Source organism: Cygnus atratus, chromosome 1, assembly GCF_013377495.2.
Source record: "Cygnus atratus isolate AKBS03 ecotype Queensland, Australia chromosome 1, CAtr_DNAZoo_HiC_assembly, whole genome shotgun sequence".
Classification (NCBI taxonomy): domain Eukaryota; kingdom Metazoa; phylum Chordata; class Aves; order Anseriformes; family Anatidae; genus Cygnus; species Cygnus atratus.
Genome location: NC_066362.1, coordinates 121,374,365 through 121,394,870, shown reverse-complemented (window position 1 = coordinate 121,394,870; position 20,506 = coordinate 121,374,365). Strand labels below are relative to the sequence as shown.

General features: G+C 34.1%; 1 protein-coding gene across 1 annotated transcript in view; it reads right to left on the bottom strand.

The window, feature by feature from the left end:
- Positions 1-20,506, bottom strand: part of DMD (dystrophin) — a 1,075,555-nt gene that overhangs the window by 372,954 nt on the left and 682,095 nt on the right. Inside the window, 1 exon segment of the mRNA XM_035542302.2 lies at positions 6,833-6,997. Within this exon segment, the coding sequence (XP_035398195.1) occupies positions 6,833-6,997 (165 nt within the window).

The following is a 20,506-nucleotide window of genomic DNA, read 5'->3' as shown; positions in this document are numbered from 1 at the left end:
CATTTCTCACTGCCTGGTTTGCAACTGCAAACAGCTAAGTTATATCCATGCTTTGGGTAGTAGTACCTTGGGTTTCTTTAATATCCAAGAGCAAGTGTGTTATCAGAAGCTTTTATTTTTTTAATTGTGGGACATTGCAAGAGAGTGGCTGTGTGGGGCTGAGTGGCTGACCTGATTTAAACCACAACAGTGGTTTAATTAAGTGGAAGAATTCCTTCTTCACTTCCCCCAACAATCATCTTTCACTGCAGGATTTATCATATCTAACAGGTTGCCTCTCTTTATGTCACCTATAGTATCTTGCAAGAATTAAGCTTTGCAACACTCTGCCTGATATCTCAAAGCCACATCTATGTGGAAATTCAGCAAAAAATCTGCAATAGGACTGTGAGTTTTCCACATTATCACTAATTTCAGTGTGAGAAGGAGCTAAGAATTTTTAGTCATATGTTCATATTTCCACTCAAAATAATTAAGCAAAAAAATGATTTTTTACTTAAACATCAATCAAATTAATGTCAAACAAATCTAACAGTCAAATATCATTCAAACACCATCAATGGATATAGTTAGCAATGTACAAAAAATGAGAAGACACTCACTGCCAGTAATATTCACTAGTCAGTAATCAAGTCAAAGCACATTAAACTAAAGCTAATAGAACCTTCTGTAGTGATAAAAAGTCATTTGCATGAGTTCTTCTTCAAATCCCAGTACTTTAAATTGTAGGTGATCAGCAGAGAAAAATATATAATCTCACAGAAAAGGAGTTACAATTTAATAAATAACATGCTATTATCAAGATGAGCGTCTAAGAGCTTTTAAGAATTGCATTTTGAAGAGAAAGAGGCTTTTCTATTTAGGAAAAGACCACATGATAAAGAACATAAATAACCTGGGAGAATGTTAGAAAACTGTACACTGTGAATAGAAGAGGAAATATCCTACCTGTGAAAACCTAACTATACTAAGGCAAGGAATAGTTTTCATATTCACTTCACTAAAGCCATGATAAACTGCTTTGTCATTTCTGTAAGTTCCTCCCTATATTTGTTCACTCATCTATATTAGTCACACTCTTCTCTGGGACTCTGAACATTACCTAAATGGTTTTTAATAGTGCAAGGAAGAAGCCAAAAGACAATGTTGATATACAACCTCACTAACTTCCAAGCAACTCACCCACACTTCTAAAAAGCTTATGTTCCCAATAACAAAACCACATCTTGGCTTACTAGTCACTGATTATTTTCTAGAAAAATACTACCCCTCATATCAAATACCTAATCTCTCAAAACATCTCTCTTTGCCTGAGATGCAGGGGTATATGTGTTTTGCAATCCATCCTGAACACTGAAAAGTATATTCTTTAAGCTGTAACGTAGACAAGGACTACTCATAGGGAATGTTTTCCCACCTTTTCACAATCCATTTGCAACTAATATCAGTTAATATTCTTCTACCAGGAAAAGATATTTAGAAGAGGTTTGGAAACAGATTGTTGCAAATTTAAGGGATCAAAGCTCACAGAGAAAACACTGAGCAGGTTGCTATTCAAAGTCCCATATAAAGATTTCTGGAAAGACTGGTAACTGATTGATGTGCAGAATATCATGCTCTGGTTCTATGAGTTGATCAAATTGACATTTACTACAGATCTAAATAATGCATTGAAAATAGGAGTACTTTAAGTAATCAAACAATATTTCATCATCAGAAGTTTTCACATTTCAACCTTTTGCCAAATCAAACAGAGATGTCAGTGAGACAGTGAGATAAATCTCTGTGGTACGTATTCCTTACGTGCTCATGTGGATGACCTGAACTTTCTATCTTTTATGGCATATAAAAATTACTCATTTAAAAGGATGATAGCAAAATGAAAAGGTAAAAGAATCAATAATGACTTATTTCTGACTTCTCGGCCTAGCTTGTCAAGCAGGCATTGACAAATGAAGGCTACTGGAAGAAAAAACACAGGACTGTCCAGTCAATGCTTTCATTCTCTCATGTTCTTTTATTTGTCTACAATTAGGTTTTCTAGTCCATAGCCACACTTTTCTCTTACACTAACTGCAGGCTGTCACGTATATAATGAAGTGATTGACAAGACTTGACAGCACTCCTATTGTCATTCAAAGCTTATCAAGGACAAGACCCAATTACAAGTTACTTTTAAGAATAATTCGTTATTTATTTAAGGTGGCCTGTTTTTATCTGCCAAAAACAAACACAATAACAAACTCAACATGCTATTTATATACATGGCAAGTGACCACCATAGACAAGTATACAAGTATACATCCCACGTAAACAAGTATAAATCCCATACTCAGAGACAGTTCAAAGCTTCTTTGGCAATATAAACTAAAAATGAAGGTTGTGGAAACCTTGAAAAAGAGGGCTCAAATATAGAGGAATAAAGGGAGGTGTGAGTGAAAACCCTGAAAGTAAGGAGGGAGTAGAGGGAAAAAATAGGGAAACTAAATGGGCTGGCACGAATGACCAGTGAGATTACAAGAGGATTTGGAGGCAACATGGCTGGAAATCATAAAGTGTTTTTTTTTAATATTGTCTGGACGCGAGGTTTGGAGGGGTTAACAGGATCTCACTGAGAACAGGATTTTTGCATTTCACTGTCACTCCCTATCCTGAGCATCCCTTCTCTGTCCACTCCTTAAAATGCAGTGACTCACACTTCTCTTCATCCCCTCCATGTGCTCCTTATCACCTACATCCATCACAGTCCCCCTGAAAAAAATGTCTTTATTCCAAATGTTGTAGGGGAAGTGGCAGTTCTGAGGCAAAGACCTGGAGGAATCCAGGTCTATCCTCCTCCTATGGTGGAGGTATGCTGACTCTTAAGGCTTTTCGACGATGAGAGATGGAGAAGCAGACACCTCTGTCTCCCTTCCCCCTGCATATCCTGGGCTCTCCAGAAGAGTTAAGGAGCACCATCAGCAGACATCTGTGCAACCTGTAGGCAAGGGTTGTCTGTTCAGGTTGGAACAGAGCATCTCCAGCTCCTCTTAAAAGAATTGAATTAGGATCAAACTCAGCAACCCAGGCCATTTGATCCCAAACAGTAATTATTGTAAAATAATTACAAATGCTAAAAATTTGTGGGAGTGTTAAATGCAAATCAAAAAAAAAAAACAGTAGAGAAAGAAAAATGCTGTTTGATATATACTTGTGCAGAATTTGAGAATCTAGTAGACAACTCTACATTTAAAACATTACTTGAAATGCAAAATTTAACAAAATCTCTGTCATGGAACTATAATCACAAGACCTGTATGCCTAGCAAACAGCATTAGTCACAGGCCAGAACACAGCTCCCTGTAGAAAAATTTGAGAGATGAAATTCAAAGAGATACCATCAAAGAGGATATCTTTCAGACACTCGGTCTCAGTCTGGCCTATTGCTAGCAAGATCTTGAACATACAGTCAGGGAACTCCAGTCAATCTGCAACGTTCCAGAGATACATCGCAGGCCAAAGACATTTCTTCAGAAGCTCTACATTACCTTTAGGTCCTTACCTCTGTTAAGGAGGCTTTGTTTTCATAGGCATATGCAGAAAAGATAACAAATCTCAGAATAACATGTATATGCACTGAATGGAAACTCAGGCAAATTCTAAAAGGCAACGACTGAAAATGAAATGGCAACCTTCTGCCCAACATTGAGTTCTAGTTATATAAATACAGGTTGTAACTCAATCTTTATACCTTAGATAAAGATAACTATTTCAAAAGAATTTGCTCTTTGGAGAAATATTTAAATAAAAGGTTAAAATTTGAGTGTGGGATGGTTTATTTTTCTACATGTTGTAAGTTATGCATTTCTGCATTTCCTTTAAAAAAAAAAATTAAATTCAGTACACAGAATGAAACTGAAGAAAAATATTTTTTACCCAAAATACAATTAGGAGGAGATAATAAATCCAATATTCAAACAGTTTTCGTAGGAGACTGAGAAAAGAAACATGTAATAACACTTATATATTAGCAGCATTTTCAGTTTTGAACTAGGCTTCTGAGTAAAACAATAATCTTTGAAAACCTTTTCAATAGATCTGTTATCTATTATAGGTAATGCTAATTACCTGTTTACTTGGACTCTGTTACGAACACAGAGTAGCTCATCATACATGGTGGTTTCAAAATCTCAAGTAGGCTTTAATAACTCACTAATTTCTCATTAAATATCTATACAGTAGTAACTCTACTAAGTAACTGGTAACTCACTAAATAACAGTAGACAAAGGAGTCCTTATTCCCAAGACTTAACATAACATCTGTAGAGTATATGCTGCACTAATGTTGTTAATGAGTTAATGATTTCCATCTGCTCTAAGGCTATAAAGTTTCTAACACTTCTAATAGATTGTGGCTCTTAGAAGTGAACATCCTTATACTATTTAAAATCTCTATATAAATCTTTTCCATTCAAATTACTCTCTGAACTACTTTCCCAAATAAATATCCTAGAAAATAAGTAAGAGAGAACCTAATGGCTGAGAAGGAATGGGAAGAACGTTATCATGCACAGTAAAGTAGTATGAATAGCAAAATAGTATGAAGAATTTTCATAAAAGTCAATGTCTCAATTCAAATTTGTAAGCCATTATGTAAGCCAAATCCTATAATAGGAATAGTCAGGTTTCTCAAGGACTGATATGGGCCTGGTCTTTTTGATTCAAGTGCTATATTTACAATTTCAGCCAGCAGTTTTAAACCTCTTCTTCATATCTTACAAGTTTTTAGAATACCAAATAAGATTCTTTGTAAAATTTCTCATTACACCTCTTTTGTAAGAGTGCCGTCAATAACTTCAACAATGATTCAGTATGCACATGCTTGACCCGGTGTAGGACAGCATTTTAGCATGGATCGGAAACATAGGTTTAAAGTTGAGTATAAAATTGTATGCTGTCATGAATCGGCTGCTTTCTTGAGTTATATAACCCCCCCCCCCTTTTTTTTTTCTCTGTGTGTTTTGTCAGGATAAACAGTCTCAAAACTCTTATTGTGCTTATTTGTAACCTTAAAAAAAGTTATGAAAATCCCATTTGCTTTCAGAAATATTTAATACAGAACCTTTAATGCAAGAGATTCTCTCTTTGAAGAAAAAGACAGTCCGCGTAAACCATCAGTCAGCAACACTTTAAGATATAAGCCTATTTCTTTAAAACACAATCCAGATAGATAGCATGTAGATAAAAACTGATAAGCTTATAGCCCTTACAACAGTATAAACAACTAGCTGTTTGAACTCCAATCAGAACTGATCAAAAATAAAATCTAAGTGATCTAAATTCGTCTATGAAAGAGATATGGTAGGGCCTCTTTCAGAGAGGTTTACTTGCCTCCCTGGAGCTCTTCATTATTCCCCTTCCTCTATGAACATGCAAGATTTCATCCAACCACTTCAGGACTAAAGTTTACTTTTTTTTCCTATTCTGTCAACAGTGTTTCAAAAATATTCTCGTGACATCACCATAAGAGGACTGAAAGAGCCAAGCAAAACATTTATTTCACAAACACTAGAAAAAACAATATTCTTATAATTTGCCCAGTTTAGCCCTACGTTTATTTTATACAAACGTTAATGATAGAATAAATCTAGAAATAAAAGAAATAGAATGAAAAAGAATATAAAAAAATGGAAGAATTATGTTTAAAATAAATATTTTAAACATAAATTAAAATACAGAAAATAAGCATAGATAATTTTCTTGAAAGCAAAATTCTATCATTCATTCAGCATATATACAGACATTTGCAGAGCTATACCAATTTTATCTTTTAAAAAGGGAATGAATGTCACCACTGAACTCATTCTGTCAATTATAGGACTACAACAGGACTTTGGATTCACTGTTTTACATAATATGATTGTATGACATAAAAAGAGTTTTGGCATTAAAACTGTTGCATGAAAGAAACTAAGTAAATTTAATAAATATGCTCAGCAAAAACCACGTCTTCAGAAGCAGTTATTATTCCATTTCATCCAAAGCAAGAAAAGTTTTAAGTATTTATATTTTTTCACTGAAAACTGCAAGATGAGAACCAATAAAAAACACTGTCTACTATTGAATTTTTATTTAGGTGATGCTTAACTACTATAAACCAAAAAATTTCATGTATTTCAATAAGTTGCTGTATGCTAAAATATTTCCCCAGTCACGTACAGAAAGACAAATAATGTAAAGCCAGAAGGTCTGAGTACATACTACCCAGCAGGCCCCTTTCGTCTACACAGTATATTTCATCCTTAATTTCTTCAGCCCCACCCCACCTATGTGAGTTTTTTTATACATAAAAACATATCAAACATTAGATTACAAATATTTTGTTCACAATTACTCAACAATCAGTTTTATTGATTTTTTTAATTATTTTATTATTACCTGTGCAATTAGATATTTTTCCTTGCAACATGTGAATAATGATATGGCCCTAAGTATTCTGATTTTCAACTAGTCATATTAACTTGAATGAAAACTGTTTAAATAGTCCAAAACTGATATTATCATTTTTATCTTCATATTAAAATTTGATATATTAACTTTTTGGGCTATTCTTTCATGATTTGGTATGGCTTTTTTTTTTTTTCACATTTCACCTTTGTTCTATCACTATCTAGTGAAAAAGAATAAATGAGCTTGCCTTAATTCATCAAACTTTTCTACAACAATTTTATTGAGCTATTGCAGACTCATGTCTCAAAATCACATTGTTAATACAACCTATGCAGCTAATGCACCAACTGACTTTTTGAACATGCAATATCCAAATTCCTTTTTAAAACAGAAGAAAATTTACCTTAATATCAAAAGCTCCTGGCTGACCCACTTGGTTATAAAGCTCTAGCTGGTTCTTCACAGGTGTTACCCACAATGTCAGCTGATTTAGTTGCTGATCAAGTTCAATGAAATCCTTTAGCAGAATCTCTATTTCTTTTTGCTTCTCTGGAAGATCTTTGGACACCTGAAAAAATACCAGAAGCTGTTTTAGTGGTAAGAAAATAAATAAACATAAAGAAATTTAACATCACAAACACGTAAATGGATATAAAAGGTTAAAATAATATTAAATAAAATAATTTTATACACTTGTATGAAAAAGGGAAGAAAAGTCTATAAACACCAAATTGTTATGGTAGGTATCTTGCCAATCGGTAACAACAATCTCACTCCTATGAATAAACATATCAGACTACTCGTTTTTGTTATTCTACTATTTCATTTGCAGTACATAAAATGTTTGTTTTCTCAGTATATGTAACTGCTTAAATGGTCAATTGTTAATCAGAGAGAGCAACAGTGAATATCAAAACATGAAAGTGACCATTTGAATGACATCTAACCTTTCCTGACCTATTTGATCTGCAAATTTATAAGCATCTGGTTTTGGACAAGGTGTTTTTAATTGTCAGTTGAGTCCAAATATGCATGAGCAGATGCATATAGTGAAGGAAAATAATGAAAAAAATATGCTATCAATACTGATCAATTCCTTAATTTGCATTCAAAGTAGTCAGTTTCTAACTAAGCACATTCTTTTGCTAGTATTAGAAATTAATAATCAGTGAATGACATAGCTGAAATCTCACTACACTGAAGTATTTGGAGTGAATATAAGAACAGGTTGGAAATAAATAAGCCAATACAAATCTCCATGCTGTCCTTCTCAGCATGTTTTCTATAGATGGAGATGTGAGGTATCACTACACTACACTATTAGCAGCATTGCAAACGTATACCAGGGGAGAAACCATCTGTACTTAAAAACAAAACAGAAAAAAATATAACAACAGCAAATAAAGCTCCTAGGCAGGGGTTAGAAAAGATGGCAATTAATTACTAAAATCAGTCAAGAAATATGGTTAGTTTTTCATATGAAGAAATGAGTTTTCCTGATGTTCCTTGTTTCAAAGCACAGTTTGTTTGTTTTTTACTAAAAAAAAAAAAAAACTCTTAAAAGTAGCAGAACATGTGTTTTCTGATGTACACAGTAAAATACAAATTCCCTGTGAAGTTAAACTATTAACAGAAGAATTGCTATCACGTTGCCCAGCTACAAAAGTATTACTGATGTGTACTAACTCCTAGTGATGGTATTTCATAGAAGACAATAAATCAAAATACATCAGAGATATGAAAACAATTAAGGTTACTGAAAAAACAGCTGAAGGAGTGGGAAGAAAGCAAATGTCTCATGGTATGTATATTTCTTTGCAAATTTAGTTTGAAAATACTGATTTGTAGGTACTAAAATAACCCTTCTACATAAATTCTGCATGTGATTTATTAGACCATACTTAAGTGATATTTCTAATTCATTAACTTGATTTACCATATGTTAAATTATCTCTGTTATTTGCTCCTCCATAATATCCTATTTAATAAAAACTGACCTGTGAGTCAAATCACTTTTTCTATCCCCCTAATCTTGTTAAATATAATAAAAACTCTGCTTTTCCAGTATGGCCCCAGATATGAAAGAAAACAATTAAAAATGCATTCATTTTCCTTATGTGTTCACTCAGTATCTATGCAGATCTTGGCCTAATTTCACAGAAGATTAGTTTCATCTTTCTTACATCTTCTGAATGTTAATTTCAGTGTTTAGTAGCTTTAATATTAACGTATACAAGTTCCACAGAAAACCTATTAAAAGCAAATAGGTAATCATAGGCAGATAAAAATCCAAGCTAATGTCTGAAGATCTGAAATTTAAATTAATCTGGCTACAATCAACATTAATCAATTATATTGGGTCTATCAGAAGACAGACAAATTAAAATTTGTAGAGTTTTCTGGAAAAAGAGGTTACATACTAAAAAAATATTCAATCTAGGAACACAGAAGAGAAAATGAGGTTTTGCTGATGTATTTTACTTACTTCAGCATACAGTTTCCAAAAGTAATCACACATACAGAAAAAAAAAAAAAAGCAAACTAGATCCCACCTACCCACCTATACTAAAAGTTAAGTTGCAGTATAAGTAAACACAGTCTCTTCTTACAAATTGGCTCCTGGGCTAAAATTATAGCACAACATATGATTATAATATTTTGAGTATATAAATAAAAAAAAATCTAGGTCAATATGAATCGGTTCATTATATAGAGAAATTTAATGCCATCTAAAATTAAAAGACGAACAGCAAATAAAGACGGGACTTCCCTCAAACTTAGAAGGTTAAGGTAAGCATGTAAGAAACAGATTTTTGGCTGGACATTAACAAAGGAATATCTTGTACAATCCATGTAACACATTTCATACCGTTGTGTGGAAAACGGATTCTTAGATCTAAGGAATTTTGTTTGTTCTCTCTTTTTTTTTTTTTTTTCCCCTTAATTCCGGCATCAAACAGTCATGCTGGCTAATCAAATTAGAGTCTAATGAGTTTAAGGGAATTACAAATTCTCCTATCAAGCCAGGGTACTACTGCAGACTGTCTCTGGGGAGACAGCTTATTTCCAGAAGCATAATTTGGGAAAAACTCCATGGAGTAACAGACATGAGTATGTTTGTTGGGTCTCCTGATTCACACCCCTTCTGTTGCACAGGAGTACACAGAGAGTTCGGATCCTCTAGAATTTTCTCTACCTTTTAACTTACAGTCTTTTCATCCAAATCCAATCTATTACAGGACCTTCTTGTCAAGCTGCTTCAGGTCCTGGCAAGCTGATTGTTCACAGCTCCAGAACTCCCACCCAGAAGTTGGGATTCTGATGCCAGTGGGACAGCCATCCCACTGTCCTGTCACTGGACTCTCTCTACTACTTCTTACTTCCCAGATGCCTCCGGAGAGGAGTGATCAATAGCTAGTGTCCCACTCCCATGCGCCTTCTTGCATTTTTTTACTTTTTGGCTCCTTCCTTCCCCACCCTGCTTTTATTCCTTTGGTGCCCAGGGTAACCATCTGGTGTCTACCCAGTTTAAACCCCTATAGTATCTTATTTCATTCCCTTCTATTTAAGAAAGACTGTTTGGTTTCATCAGAGGAGGAGTGACATCATTTCATAAGTGGCAAGACTTATTTCATAAGTGGCAAGGAACAGTGGCCATAAGGCATCACCTGTGGAAGAGTAAAAACAGGACAAACATGTAAGATGTTTTCCCCAAAATCTGCCTAAACTAAACACATGCCTAATGAAAGTAAAAGTGTTATAGGCTGGCAAGGAAGACAGGGTGAAAAAGACAAAAATAAAAACAAAAAAAAATAGAAGAAGAAAGAACAACTTTAACTGGGACAGCTTTCTAAAAATTTAGCTTCATTTTTTGTTTAGAAATTATTTTCAACTTTGTCTTATTTGGCAGCAGATCAACAATGAAAACATACCTTGGTTTGCAACCAAAGGAAAAAAATAACTTTCAAAGTGCAAATGAAAACTAAAATATAGATTATTCCTTCAAAGAAAAAAAAATGATTTCAACATCAAAGCACTGTATAATTTCAATGACGTGTCAAAACATTAACCTCAAAGTATGTGATGCATCTAAAATTTTGTACTTTAGTTCAAATGTTAATTAAGTTAAATTAATTGGCAGCTTAGTAACAGAATAATAGAAAATATTTACGTTCTAAATCGGAAAACAGTAGAAGATCCTAATTTTACAAACTGACACTAGTCTTCACAATACTTAGCATTATTTTTCATCTTAAAAATTCAGACCATTTTTTACTTAATTAGTTTTATGTATTTCATTTTCTAATCATTTCATTAAAGTATTAAAAGAATGCAAATAAATTACCAGCATAAAAACAATAAGATGTCTCTGTAAACATGAGAATACTCTGACAAATTTAAAGTAATAATTTAAAAGTCTAGATCTTCATTTAATATTTCCATTATTTCTCCATAGGTATTTCTCCATAAGAATTCCTATGAAGAAATTCTAGAATTCCTATGAAGAAATACACGCATTATTTGTTTCTATTCCATCTGAATCTCACATCTTCAATGACCTTCCTTCACTGGAAGCCTAAATGATCCACTCTTAGGTTCTTTCCGTCCCCACCCCAATGTGACCACTTTGGTACAAAAACATACAGTTGCTCATCTTAGCCATATATATCTCCTTCATTGTTCATAAGCACTGTTGCTTCTTATTTTAGCTTTAGATATATAGGTACTTTTTAGTCTATATTCATAGTTGTGTGCATACAGTATGTGATGAATTAGAGCTGAGCAGATGGAAAGGAATATGAATTCATATGATGATAATAAATATAAAGGAAGGAAGAAGTTGTATAAGGTATGTCTCCTGATGTAAAATCATACTCTGTGGTCCCCGTTCGTTATGAATATTCATTCCTTATGAATATCCAGAAGGCAGATTTCAATACCAATAATTGTAACATCTGTGGAGTTCGATCCTGTAATAGGAACAATACTCAGAATGAACAAGCTGAAACTAATTAGGTAGAGATAGTAAGTAGGAAGGGAAGAACAATTGGGAATAGTTTTGCAGAGGTCAGAAACGTTATTGCAAGTGAATGAACTTGATAAATCATATAATTAGTAAAGCATCACTATTATCAGCAGCTTTCACCTGATAAAAGTAAGGAAAGCTATTGAAGTGGCTTCAATGACCAATGTGTGATTTTGAATACTTCCCTTCTCTCTCACAAGTCAATATCAAGGTCATTTGCTATTTACCTGAAAGGACCAAAGAGAAGATTGTGCTGTTACTACCTAGCTGCTTGAGAATACAGATCTCACCAACATGGCTTTTGTCAAAAAAGAATACGGATGATCTCCCTAACATGACAGTGAGTAGAGGGAGAAGAAATCCCAAATCTCCAAACATTTAATAGCAGTGTAAATATGTTTCCTACCCAATTTATTCACCATCTCTTCCCCCACATCCCCCAAATACTAGATAAGGTAGCCTCCTTTCTCTTGCTAGCTGTCTCACCAACCTCTCAACAGAGCAGCACTTATAATGGATCTTATTTTGATGAATCTGACACTGGATTTAAATTTCATTTTCCTGATATGTATAATAAGATAAAATATAATAATGAATATAATATATATATATATATATATACATATATATATATATATACACACTGTGTGGTGTCTGTGAAGGCTTAACAATGCTTTTCTTGTATTCCTGGCTTGGAAAGGTCCTTCTAATATACAAAGCACCTTGTGAAAGTGGTCTTCAGTTGTACAATAACTGGCATTGTCAGGTTTCAAAAAATTCACCACTGTTTGCATGCAGAAAAGCGAAGAATGTGTAGCTTTCCATATGAATTGCTTTCCATAATAAATGTGAAACAAGCACCAGCTTTTGCTTTACTATTCCATTTTTGTTAAAATACAAATCGAAGGAAAAAAAACAGGCGACTACACTGCAGTCAGCCCACAGCATAAGTGGACTGAAAGCAGGTTTCTGTGTTGTCCAAGCCAGGACTTAGAAAATAAAGCAAAAACTAAAGTCATAAAAAGCATTAAATACAAGCTTTAATCCCGATTGATCTATATATCACAACTGATGCTTCAATAACACTAGTAAGATGATTACATAAAACAGCAATTCTTACAGCCGCTGTTCAGAAAGTTTTATCTGCTTAAAATCACCTTCCCTAGAGCGTGTACAAAAGAATGATTTAAAATAGAAGGGGAGAACTTAATTTTTATGCATCATTTCTTCATGAAAAACAATCAGTGTAAGAAAGAGTTTCATATAAGTTTGGTTTAGGATGCCATTTAGTTAATTAACTGAGCCATTTTCATTAGCAAACTCAACATTGACTTTAAAACAAAATCTATGTAATTTCTTTCGAGTGATGAATATTTATGAACCATGGTGTCTCTGACAAATGTGGAATAAAGGCTATACTACTAGAGGAAGATGAAAGCAGTCTACTAAAAATACATACAGAATTTTATTTTCAATGTCACCAGTGTTTCATATTTCCCTGTAAGGGAAAATGCCCCTGTAAGGCAAATATTTTGCAGGGTTTTTTTTGTTGTTGTTGTTTGTTTGTTTTTTAACTTCTTAAGTAGGTATTTGTAATATTCACAAGTTTTATTTTTATTTAAAAAGAAAAAAAAAAGTCCATTGATGCAGATGACTAAAGTAATCCACAAATGCAATGCACCAAATATTTTTCTGCTTCATTCGCCTGTCTAGCTTTAAAAAAAAAAAAAAAAAACAGACAAAGAAACATATCCCCCCAACCCAATGATTCATTTTGTTTTTCTTACATGGTAATATGATGATTTATATCACAATCATCTGAATATCTATATGCTTTAATATTTATAACTAATTGACATTCATTCTGTTGTGTACTGTCTCAGTGATCTTCCTTTGACAAGGGCATTTTCTGAGCACAAGACCCTCCACCTAAATCTTTGTTGAATAATCTAGTCCACAACTTTCTTTTATTTATCCCTTTCTTTGCCCCATACTGAATTCCAGAAATCCAAAAGAAACCATAAAAGGTTTACAATATGATTCCTGCAGCCATTCTTAATGAAGGATCTTCTGACACAAGACAAAAAAAAATTAAAAAAAAAATACCCATAGTATTGGTATTCTGCCTAATTGGTTACCTTGAAGCTGTCAGTCAAAGTTTTCTTCCCAAGGGAAGTGGAGCCTGATTTATATAGGCGAAGAAGAGAAAATGGCAGGCCATAGTACTGCTCAGCAGACAGCTGGATGTACTGCTGTGGTTTCCCAGAGTAACACATCACTCTGGGTCAGACAGCTTATCATACCACAAAAAGACCAATCTCTTCTCACAGCTTGGCAAATTGAACATAGTAGTCCTATCTCCACTTTTGGTCATTCCTTGTGACAGAGTCCTTCCTGTCTGCTGCTGTGTATCATCCTTTTCTGCAGCCCTCCTTTTTAAGAATTATGTTATCTGATTGCTTTACTTTCAAGACTATGCCCAGTACTGAAAGGTTGACTTCCATGTGTAATCAGCTCACAGTGGCAATCAGTCAATAGCTAATTAAGTACATGATACTTTCTTCCATGCTGTTGCCTACATCTGAGGGAAGCTTCCCAAAACTGCCAAGAACTTTCTAAAAACTGTCATCTGCCTGACAAGCAAAATGAAGCCAAAAGGCATTGCAATGAAACAAATTACAAATATTTATACATGCAGTACCATTAGTACCTTAAAATGCAATCTATAAACTTAGTATCATTATTGGGTTTGCTCACAGAGTCTTTTATAGGAACACACAAAAGATTGGTGTTTTGCTTGGTAGAGGAAATGGATATAATTGGAACTAAGATTTGTAACACAGCAATAAAATCGATATGAAACAGCAATTTCTGGTATAAGACAAATATGTTCTATAATTAATGTACAGAAAAACCATATTATATTTCCACAATAAATAAACAGGGGTATCTTTTGCATTATCTTTGCACAGCGTAGATTAATTTCAATGGGATGGAATTTTGTATACAGTTATTTGTAGATGTAACAGACCTATTTATGGCATTTCCTAGCAATGAAGAATTTATTCTATTAAAAATTGTAGAAAAATAAAAATATGGTGGTACTCCAGTTCTAGTGAATGATCCTACCTAGCAACTACTGAGCTAACATGACTGATAGAAAACAATTAACAGTTTGATTAGTTTGATTTCATTATCAGCTGCTTTTCAAGAAATATCTGTTTACCACTTTGAGAGAGGTGACAACTTTTCATTTTTAAGAAACATGCAATTAGTAGAAAAGTTTAGAGTGTGGGAGTTACCTTAGATAAACAGTGCTCAATGTAGAATGTAGAATTAAATTCAGTATCATACCAACAGGCAATTCTCTGTGTAATGCTGATGCTGAATTTTCTAAAAGATGTTTTTTAAATTCTGAGAAAAATGGCTAACAAAAGGCAAGGGAAGAAGAAAGGGGAGGTTTAGCTTTAAGGCTATTTCAGACTATTTAGTTTGTGAAATATTAATCATACAGGCCCATTGCAATACAGAAGGACCTAAATAAACCTATAAACTATAAGCAGCAAATAGCAAAACTTTGATTTTAGATTCCTACAGTCTTCCTTGACAGAAATGCATGAAAGATCTGACATACAACAGGAGGGTCTGCTGGGAACTGAAGTTTAGAGAAGTCCAAATCACTGTAAGTGCTTCATTGCTATGTGCGAGTATGTGAATCATTGGTCACCACATGTGAAATATCTCTTACATATGTGATTATTGTAGTGCAGAAACATGTGATAGGATTTGCTTAAAATGCTTTATTTGAAATCAGGTATTTCAGCTAGATCAATACTACTTCAATATAAACTGTCAGCACAAATGTCTTTACAAAATATACTTTTTATATCCAAAGTACTCAGCGTAACTTCTTAAATATATGATAAATATACTCCAGATTCATATCCCAAACACAAACAACAAAAACAACACAGAAATTTCCTCTACTAAAAGATGCCATAAAATATGTTGGCAAGATATGTTGGCAAGTATTGTATATATACATACATACATTTATTTAATTATGATTTTATGGTCTCACTTGCTAGTACAGACTTTTTTACCCCCTGCGGGATTGGATTTCATAAATATTTTTTAAGTCTTTGCTTAAAGTTTAATATGAAAAGAACACAGAAGCAATATGGCCTTATGAAGACACATCTAAAGTCTACATGATTAATATAAAAATAAATAGAAATGTTTACTTCCTACATATCCTGTGCATATTTATTAAATTTGCGAAGTCATCTATATAACCTAGTTCATCCTCACTTGAAATTTAAGTTTATATATTCTAAAACCATTTAAAATATTATTTTCCAGATAATGACAGTGACTAGGCTTAAGCAGTTACAAAATACCTTTGAATTTGCTATAAATTACCTAAGTGGTCCCTATTGTAAACATTGCTTGAATAGCATAGCATAGCATAGCATAGAGCAGGACAGAATACAATAGTTGGAAGGGACCTACAAAGATGATTGAGTCTGACTGCTTGACCACTTGGGCTATCCAAAAATTAAAGCACGTTACTGAGGGCATTATCCAAATGCCTCTTGAACACCGACAGGCACAGGGCATCAACCACCTCACTAGGAAGCCTGTTCCAGTGTTTGACCACCTCATGGTAAATAAATTTTTCCATTTTCCAGCCTGGAGCAACTTTGTGTCATTCCCACATGCTCTATCATCAGATACTATGGAGCAGAGACTGGTGCCTCTCTCTCAGGTTCATCTCCTCAGAAAATTGTAGAGAGCAATGAGGTCACCTCTGAGCCTCCTCTTCTCCAGACTTGACAACCCAAGAGCCCTCAGCCTCTCCTCACAAGACAAGTCTTCCATCCCTTTAACTAGCTTTAAGGTCCTCCTATGGATGCATTCAAATATCTTAATAGCATTTTTACACCATGGAGCCCAGAACTGTACACAATATTCAAGGTGAGGCTGCACCAACACTAAATACACTGGGAGAATCACAGCTCTTGACTATGGCTATGCTGTGTTCAGTGCACCCAAAAATGTGGTTTGCCCTCTTGACTGCGCTGCTGGCTCATGTTCAGCCTACTGTCAAATAGCACTCCCAGATCCCTCTCTGCACAGCTGTCCTCCAGCCACTTGTCCCCAAAACTTGGCCACTTAGGAGTGAGAAAAGTAGAGACTTGCCATTTTGATGACGAATAGCTATATTAATTCAAAAAGAATGTCAGAAGAAGATTACAGGGTAGAGTAAATGATAAGGGGTCCTGAGGGAAATAGGTGTAGAATATCTCAACTTCAACAGAGATCAGCTTGCTGATCTCTTCTCTCTGGTGACCAGCGATCAGACCCAAGGAAATGGCACAAAGCTGCAACAAGGGAGGTTCAGACTGGGTGTTAGGAAAAGGTTCTTCACTGAGAGGGTGGTTGGGCACTGGAACAGGCTCCCCAGGGAAGTGGTCACTGCACCAAGCCCACTGGAGTTCAAGAAGCATTTGGACAACCCTCTCAGACATATGGTCTGATTTTTGTGTAGTTCTGTGTGGAGCCAGGAGGTGGAATCAAACCTTGTGGGACCCTTCCAACTCAGCATATTCTATGACTCTATGAAGTCTGCTGGCTCATCAGGACATACTTGTCAAATGGGGATAGCTTCTATCACTGTACTGATGAATTTTAAGGAGTGAGGTAAATCAGCACAGACCCAACTGACCTGATCTCAATCTTCACTGTGGTCAGAAGTAAAGACAAGTTTGAAAATCCTTTACTGATCCTGTTCGTGCATACTTACAAAAACAAATACTGCAGAATTTCCTAGTGTTCTGAGGTCGTAATTAATGAAGAAATTAATGAAGAGAAGCTTTGTTGCACATTTTGGTTAGCAGTGATGAGTGATACAACAGGTAAACTAACTACTTGAGAAGAAAGAGAGCTATCTACCATTCCAGTCAGGTCTTCAGGTACAACAAATAAGAGCTTAATTTAACCAGAATATTTTAGATGTTACATTTCACCAAAATTCCGCAAAGAGCCAATCACCTTAATTATTTGAGACATTTGATAGGTTGTTTGGTTGGTTGGTTTGGTTCATTTCATTTTTAGAATGGTTGGTTTATATTTTTTAGGAAGTGCAGCAATAGAAAAGAAGAGCAGTAGCATGTTGGACTTTTCAATGCAAAACCCCAACATGTAGATGCTTGAAAAGAAATTGAGATGCATTTTATATCATAGTGGAAAATGAATTTTCCAATATCATATCCAACCTCCAGCTTTAATGCTGTACTACTTTAATGCTACAAAACAATCAGAGAAAAGGAAGAACTTTGTAAAGTGAGAAAATACTTATCTCACATTTTCTACATAACTAATATAAATTTCTGGGTAAAAGTAAAACTGTTCACTAGCTCTGGCAAGTTTTGACAGTTTTACAAAAATAATAATACTAATGATGCATTAGGAGTTCTCGAAATATTTATTCAAAACACTATAGTGGTTATTATCTCTTTTGAGGAAGCTAAGCCAGCTTTTTGTCTTTTGATAACATGAGTAAAGATGTATTAGGATTTCTGATTTGAAAAACAAATTTAGAAATGGATATTTAAATTTTGTATCTAAAGTAATAAGATTCAGGAGAGTCTTCCATGAAATAATCAAAAGATTTATTTTTCAAAAATAGACATCTATTTAATGTTAATTACCCATGAAAATTTATACATTTTTAGCACAATGTTGCTTTGTAAGCAGAAATGGATATTCACACGGAGTTTTTATCTGAGAAAAAAAAAAAGAGTGTGGTAAGTAGGACTGTTGAAGGTTTTCTTATGTAGAAGTGTAAGATTTGTACAAGATGGTTAGCTTTTACTACCTCTAGAAACATCACCACATCACAAATTATATTCATAGATGCTTTGTAGGTTTACAGGTAAGAAAGTAAAACCATGTGTTCCTCACTACTGTTTTATATAGAAAACTGCTATTTATGTACACTGGAATTTAACAAGATAAATGCTGTGGCACAGAGAGACCTTACTAGTAACACATGTTGTGGAAACTTCAAAAAATAAGAGAACAATTGCATTCTACCCAAACACCCAACCCTTGCAGAATTTGTTGAACCTCTTTCACGTCAAGTGTGGGAGATTATGAAGTCATACAAATCCTCCTCTCATCTTCTGAGGTGAAGTCACAGGAACAACTAATACAGTAAATAGGGAATGACTGGGATCAACAGAGTAGCTGTTGGGGTGACTGTGAAGAATGAAGAAAGGGGAACAGAGGACACTCAACAGACAACCAAGATATACTATTTTTATAAATGCCACAAGAAACACATTAGGAAATGCGCGGTATTTTCTTGTAAGCAGTTCTTTGTTTTTCTGTAACTTTTTCCATGTTGATGAATGACATGGACTGAAATACACAAATAGTACCATGATGAACCTCCAACTTATCTATATTTGACTGTTTAAAATTACTATGTTTGCTGTCATTTATTGTTAGGCTTAAAGCACACCTGGAAAACTAAAAGTAAGGTAAAATAAATAAAGCTAGAATCTAGATTGTATAAAGAACAAAGAATCTTAACTCTGATAAATGCACTTAAAAACTTGTCCCAATGGAAATTAAGAACAAATATTCAGTAGAATGTCACAAAAGCCCTTGATATGGTGTAATTATTGCCTGATTTCTGCAAAAACATTTTGAACATCATAACTTTTTCCTTGAAGGGACTTCAGAATGATTAATTGTTTCAAATGAGAGTAAACAACATACTGTAGTAAGAGAATATTTATTAATATTTAACAAGAGAAAGAAAATTGATGGTGTTATTAACAAAAAGAGAGCAATCATGTATTTCTCTGCAGGACTCCAGATTTAACGTAGAACAGTGCTACTAACAACTTTTACAACGTTTTAAACCTTCAGAATGTTGCAGTATAACCAAGTAATTTATTTTTACAATATTCCTATGAGATAGGGGGTTGCTCATAGGAAAATAGAGCAGCTGGAAATTTAAACAACTTTCTTGGTATTTCCAGACTGTGGAAAGTGACAAGATAAAAATGGTCTCTGTAAAGTACCTTACCCAAATATACCATCTTTCAGGGATTTACAGCACTAAAAATTTCCTTTTTCTGATTCTGTGCTACTGCATCTATTTATTCAGAGTGTTTTATCATGTGTGGGGAGGATGCAACTTTTTGTTTGTAAACTACCTTTGCCTCAAAGTTTTATTGGATGCAACAACTATGTGTTTTCCACTAATACCTTGAATGACAAAAACGAGCTACAAAGCTACTAGACTTGAAACCTTTTGTAGGAAAAAAAAAAACAAAACACCACCACCACCAATAATAATAATAGTAAAACAGAATTTAAACTGAAAAGGCAGCAATTATATAAAATCCTTTTTTTTTTTTTAATATATATTGTAAAATGCAGTTCTTGTAAAAGACTTGTTAAAAAAAATCAGTGAGTATCATACCACAGCAATATTTACCTCATTGGAATCTCACTTGCATTTTCTTTGGAGTCAAATTTTCCAGATTTAAAAAAACACTGCATCCAAATTTTAACCTTATATCAGATTAGAATTGATTTGTTAATATAAGCCTGATTTGCTATCATCTTTTATTTTATAGATGGCAAATAATAAAATCTTTCAGTCTAAGATAAACCATTTCATTTTCTTCCACCTGCAGTGAATGTGTATACTTACATCGATTGTGGACACTCATAGAGCTCTTATGACACACCTCCTAAATGACTTCATCTAACTAAACTTCAGAAAACAAACAAACAGATGTCTCCTGTCTCTTTATGTCTCCTTATGTCTTATGATAGTCTCCAGTTCTTTTTGACAGTGATCATTAGGATGACTTACAGTATAGCATGTAAAGTGGAACAAAAACTGATGTCTGAAGTCATTAAAATGACTAAAAATGCCTTTGATTAGCAAGTAGGCTATAGGGCCCAATTCCTGATGTGGTCTGTCTTCTATAACACATGCAATCCACTGTATCCAAAATAGCTAAG